Genomic DNA, 5,089 nt, shown 5'->3' on the forward strand with positions numbered 1-5,089 from the left:
GGAAAATTATGGAAAATTAATTAAATATGTCCAAAGAGTATAATGTTGATTTTTTTTTACGATCATCTAACATTTCAACGAAATTACGTAAATGACAGTTTTTTGTCAAATTAACGTTACTACTTGCTACTACTACCGACATATTATGTCTGACCTGACCGTGAGGTAAACTCCGTGCTATGCATAAGGCCAAACTCCATGCTATGCATGAGGTAAACTCCGTGCTATGCATGAGACCAAAGTCCATGCTATGCATGAGGTGTCAAACTTTCTAATTTTTTGAAATGAAGAATGTCTGGCTGTGACAGGCTCTCGTTCTATTACCACAGTCAGCATATCTATAAACAAGGAAATAGAAATAAGGTTAAATTCAAGAATTTTCCGCAATTCAGCAACACGTATTTACACACCTACTTCCATTTTATCAGGACGTATTGTCAGCAAAAATTTGAGTAGGTACGTGACGTTAGTGAATGTATTATTTTTAGTATATAAACCTTGTTAATTAAGCATTATTACCACTATAACTACATACGTCCAAGTTAGTAGTTCTGCTGAATTAAATTCACGACACACTCAGAGCTTTCCTGCGCAGAGCTAAACAAAAAGGTACTTTTAACTTAATTGTTAAATGTATTCCAGCTTTATATTGAATAACGCAAGCTTAGTCATCTATAAAGCTAGTAAAGAATAGTAATATACTTATTTCTTTCATTATTAAAGATTATTAGCTATGTATTTTTAAACTCCTTTTATAACTTTTTTCCCCTTAAATAAGCCCCTAAACGCTAAAGTTTACCTTGAGCTAAAAGTTGGCAATTTTCCATGCAAAGGTCGTTAGACATATTCGAATTTGTGTTTGGTCATTTTACTGTGCCTTAACAATGGAACTATTTGGAGATAACATTATTAACATATTATTTTTCATTTTTTCAGATCGGCAACCCTGCTGCTCGCTGCAGCAGCCGTATGCGCCGCGCCCGCATCCTCGCCCGACGAGAACCAAACCTTGGACAGGAAAGAGCCGACCACGCACGAGCTACTGAGCTCTCTCGGCCTCAAGAAGCTGAGAATACCCGCCGCCCACCACAGGAAACGCTTAGCCGAGCAAGGCAGACGACACACGACCGGCGATTCGAGAATGTACGTGATAAAGCTGCCGCCTAACATGAACTATTACAGTCATCCTGACCCCGCCCCTGCCGCGGCTAGAACGCTGCCTCTACAGATGAGAAGCAACGGCAAACCAGCCCGAGTCTACCACTGGAACCTCCCAGTCATACAGAAGCTAGCGAAGAACCGCCCCCAAGCTAGATTCGACGACGACGTTGTCAACGTTGAAAGCACCCCGACGTGGCCGAAACATCCGAACTCCATCGACGCATTGGCGTACTACGTGCCCTCCAAAAAGTCCTCGTTCAGAAAATATTTCTCCGGCAACGGCAAACCGAAGTCGTTTTACGTGATCGAAAAGGATAAGAGTTCCGCTGAGTACCACAGATTATTGCCGTAATTTTTGTTATCTGTTGTAATTTTATTTTTTCTTCAATAACGAACGATGTTTTAAAAAATCAGATCATTGATTTTCGATTTTGTAATATTTGTATTGAATAAGATCTCGTTTAGTCTACATATAGTGATATAAATCACACAGCTGTTAGTTTTCTGTACTTACACATTCATAATAAAAACTTTTTTTGAGAATTAGTAATGTAAAGCTCCTGTTCACATAACATAATATTTAATTTGTTAAAAAATAGTGACCATTTCTATTGCATTCACAAAATGTACCTATACTTACAGCCAGTTTCTAATTGTAAAGCTAAAGTAACAGTAAAAGTAGTAAGTAGTAAAGAAGACTTTATTTTTTAGTGAATAAGACCGTAACTTTTGATTTACGACGTTACTTTGACTGTTACTTGCGATGAAGAAACTGGCCGTTACTAAGTAATATATGTATGAGGCTGTCCTAACCCTCTAACAAAAAGTGTTTTAAGTATAGAACAGTCTCAAATCCATAATTATGATCTTGAATGTGTCCTTTCTATTAAACTCACTTCAGTCGTACGTCATACACAATTGTAGAACAAACATAGATAGTGCTTCGAATCGAAATAGAAAAATATTCATGTTTAAAGAAAAGGCCAATATTCTGTATTTCTTTTGTATAAAAAATAATAGTCTGTAATTAATTATTATTATTTTACTTCATTTCAGTAGGTACAAGTACATACATACATTTTATTTCAGATTTACATAATTGTAAGTTATGAATCCAATTATTCATCATGTAAAAAAATATTTGGGATTGATTTGATTATTTTTAATGAAGATTTAATGAAGTTTAGAATTTGAAAAAAATATTTGATATTTTGTGATTATTTTTCAAGTTTAGATTTCAGAATCAGACATACTAAACATAATTATTAATGAATTTAAATATCTTTAATTCACTTTTCTGAAAAATTTCTAAATATTAGTCAATTCAGTAAATGTATATTACCTTGCGGGTGTGGCGTGTGGATGACATTAAAGTGAAAAATTAATAAAGGTGAATTATTTATTTGTGTCGTTAAAAATATAAATTGATATGAGCAAAAATCAGACACATTTTTAACCATGACTATGTTTATGAGACTTGCTTATAATTCAACAGTGTATCTTTATTGCACCACCTTATCCCAATAACTGATAAAATAAGTAATAAATAATTTCATTAAAGTATTCATAATAATTACTAATATTTTTTTACTTACATAATATAATACTGTTCCATGCTTTAAGTAGGTAGGTATATAAATACATAATACTATACATAACTGGACGTATACTTTTATTTTTTTAAATATGTGTCTAATAATAAGTATTAAGTTCCGAGAGGTTATAGGTAGTTTTTAATGTTTAAGGCTGAATATTTGTTATCATATTATATAATGCCGATTTGGTTAATTATTATTAGAATGTTTCACCTTCAAGAATTCGTTTCGCTCTAAATTACCTTCAACCTCTCGAGCCATTATAGAGTATCAACTCCTGTAAATAAATGCTATGCTTAAGTACTAAGGTTAAGTAATCGATAGGTGCTTAGATATTTTATTAAGACTGCATCACGAATTTAAATTATTATGTAGAGTTAAGAACATGATGCTACAAATAGAATAATATTCCATGTATACTTCCAAAATAGAGACAAATTGTTGTACTTTTGAAACTATAAGTACTTACCTAAACAAAACCTAAGATAGGCCTAAAGATTTTATTCTATTAGATATGCCTTTAACGCGTCGAAACTGAGGCGAACAAAAGTGGCTAATTGTCCTAATTTCATTTAGTCACGTAGTTAACAACGAAAGTTATTCAGACAAATATTACCTAAATATTGTCTACAATGACGAGTTGTATGTTCAGGAAGTATAAAAACTAAATATATTATAAAGAAAGTAAACACAAAATAGGTAAATGAGTGCGCTCAGTGGAGTAGCTAAATTCGGATCACTTTTCGCAGTGATTTTGTCAGCACGTAACACATCTATTGCATAAAATATCACTGATTGTAGGTATAATTTGGGTATCATGTCTCTATTTTGGAATATTGAGGCTCTGAAATGCATTTACTTAACTGGTCAAGTTATTGTTTATAAATTTACTTGTACCTATTAGATTTTTATTAAAAGCTTTATATAACGTATCTAACCTTTATCAGATCCTTTAGCAGAGGACAACTGAGGCAGCGGATCGAAAAAGTCAGTGTATTCGTACTTTTATATAATTAGTCGTAGGTATTTTGTAATTTGTTTAAGTGATTTTATACAATAATAAAATGTATTTGTACAACAATTTAATAAAAATATAAATGTACCTACACCATCACTCTTATTGTTTTATTTTTAGGCTCGTAACTCTGCCCAACGATATTTTATAAGTACTATATTTTTTATGTAGTAGAAAATATCGTTGACTCTGCTTAAAATTAGTAATAATAAAGTAATAGCGTTTGGCTCAAGGAACATATTTACTCAGGGTTTGGCTACTGAAAGTAGAGACTGAAATCGTCGGACTGAATTAAAAAAATCGTTGTAAAACATAGGTACGACGTGTGAGTTAATCTGAGTTATTGCAATATTTGCACTATCTTTTGGGAATACCCTCCAATTTTTTTTTCAGTCTTTACTTTCTTTTTTTATAATTTATTTAAACGGCCTTGCATACAAGTCTTTATAGGCCTCTACCTTTGGCACCTATAAATCTATGTATCTAAGGCCTTACTTTAGCTAAACTATACCACAGAATACCTAATATATAAAATCTACTCAAACTATAGTTTGAGGAAGTTCGATTAACTTTTATTTATATTTATTTCAGTTCTGGCAACAATAGATATTTTTTATATGAAAACTAGAAGCCACGTCTACAAAAAGGCATTAAAAAGCATTCAATCTGTGTTCCAAGCAGGCCCTCCCAACCGTAGAATAAAAAATGAGAATCCTCCATCCTTTACTAACAAAAGAGAGAGATATCTCCATCCTTCTCCTTGTTATGGGCTGTAGTAGGTGGTGGCCATACCTATCTCTTTCACCTGTACACTTAAATAAACTTGCACACTGTTACAATTCTAAGTATCGAAGAACTGATGTGATTGGTCAAATTTACACAAGGAAAAAGAATGGCTTTTATGAATGAAAGAGAATTTGTGTGTATACCACGTGTGTAAGACTGTTTTGAATTTGTTGCCTCATGCCTGCGCCGCCATTGTAACTTTACTGCGAAAGATTGGTTTTCACTTTTCAATATTTGAAATCATCGAAATTAACATGAGCGCCGCTGGAATTACCAATAATAAGGACATATCTTTCTTGTTAATTAATTATTTTCAGTGTGAGGCAATGTGTTATTTTTAAGTGTAAAACGTACTACGATTTCTATGCATGTGTTGAATCAGAAAGAGATAGGACTTTCCCCCCCACATTTAATTGTTTCCCAAGAGTAAAAGAGAGGTCCGAGAAATTTATGAATGAAATTTTTATACACACATACAAAATTTCTAACCAGCACAAAGCTTTGTTTTGAGACAGAGGTCTGCTTCATTTGT

The 5,089-nt window shown here is 32.9% G+C and overlaps 1 protein-coding gene across 1 annotated transcript in view; it reads left to right on the plus strand.

Annotated features, from left to right (window-relative positions):
* The window catches only part of LOC112046508 (uncharacterized), a 59,987-nt gene extending 56,117 nt beyond the window's left edge, over positions 1-3,870 (plus strand). Inside the window, exon 2 of the mRNA XM_024083144.2 lies at positions 937-3,870. Within this exon, the coding sequence (XP_023938912.2) occupies positions 937-1,513 (577 nt within the window). The 3' untranslated portion in view covers positions 1,514-3,870. The remainder of the gene's footprint in view (positions 1-936) is intronic.
* Positions 3,871-5,089: the final 1,219 nt, after the last annotated feature.

Source organism: Bicyclus anynana, chromosome 11 (genome assembly GCF_947172395.1).
Source record: "Bicyclus anynana chromosome 11, ilBicAnyn1.1, whole genome shotgun sequence".
Classification (NCBI taxonomy): Eukaryota; Metazoa; Arthropoda; class Insecta; order Lepidoptera; family Nymphalidae; genus Bicyclus; species Bicyclus anynana.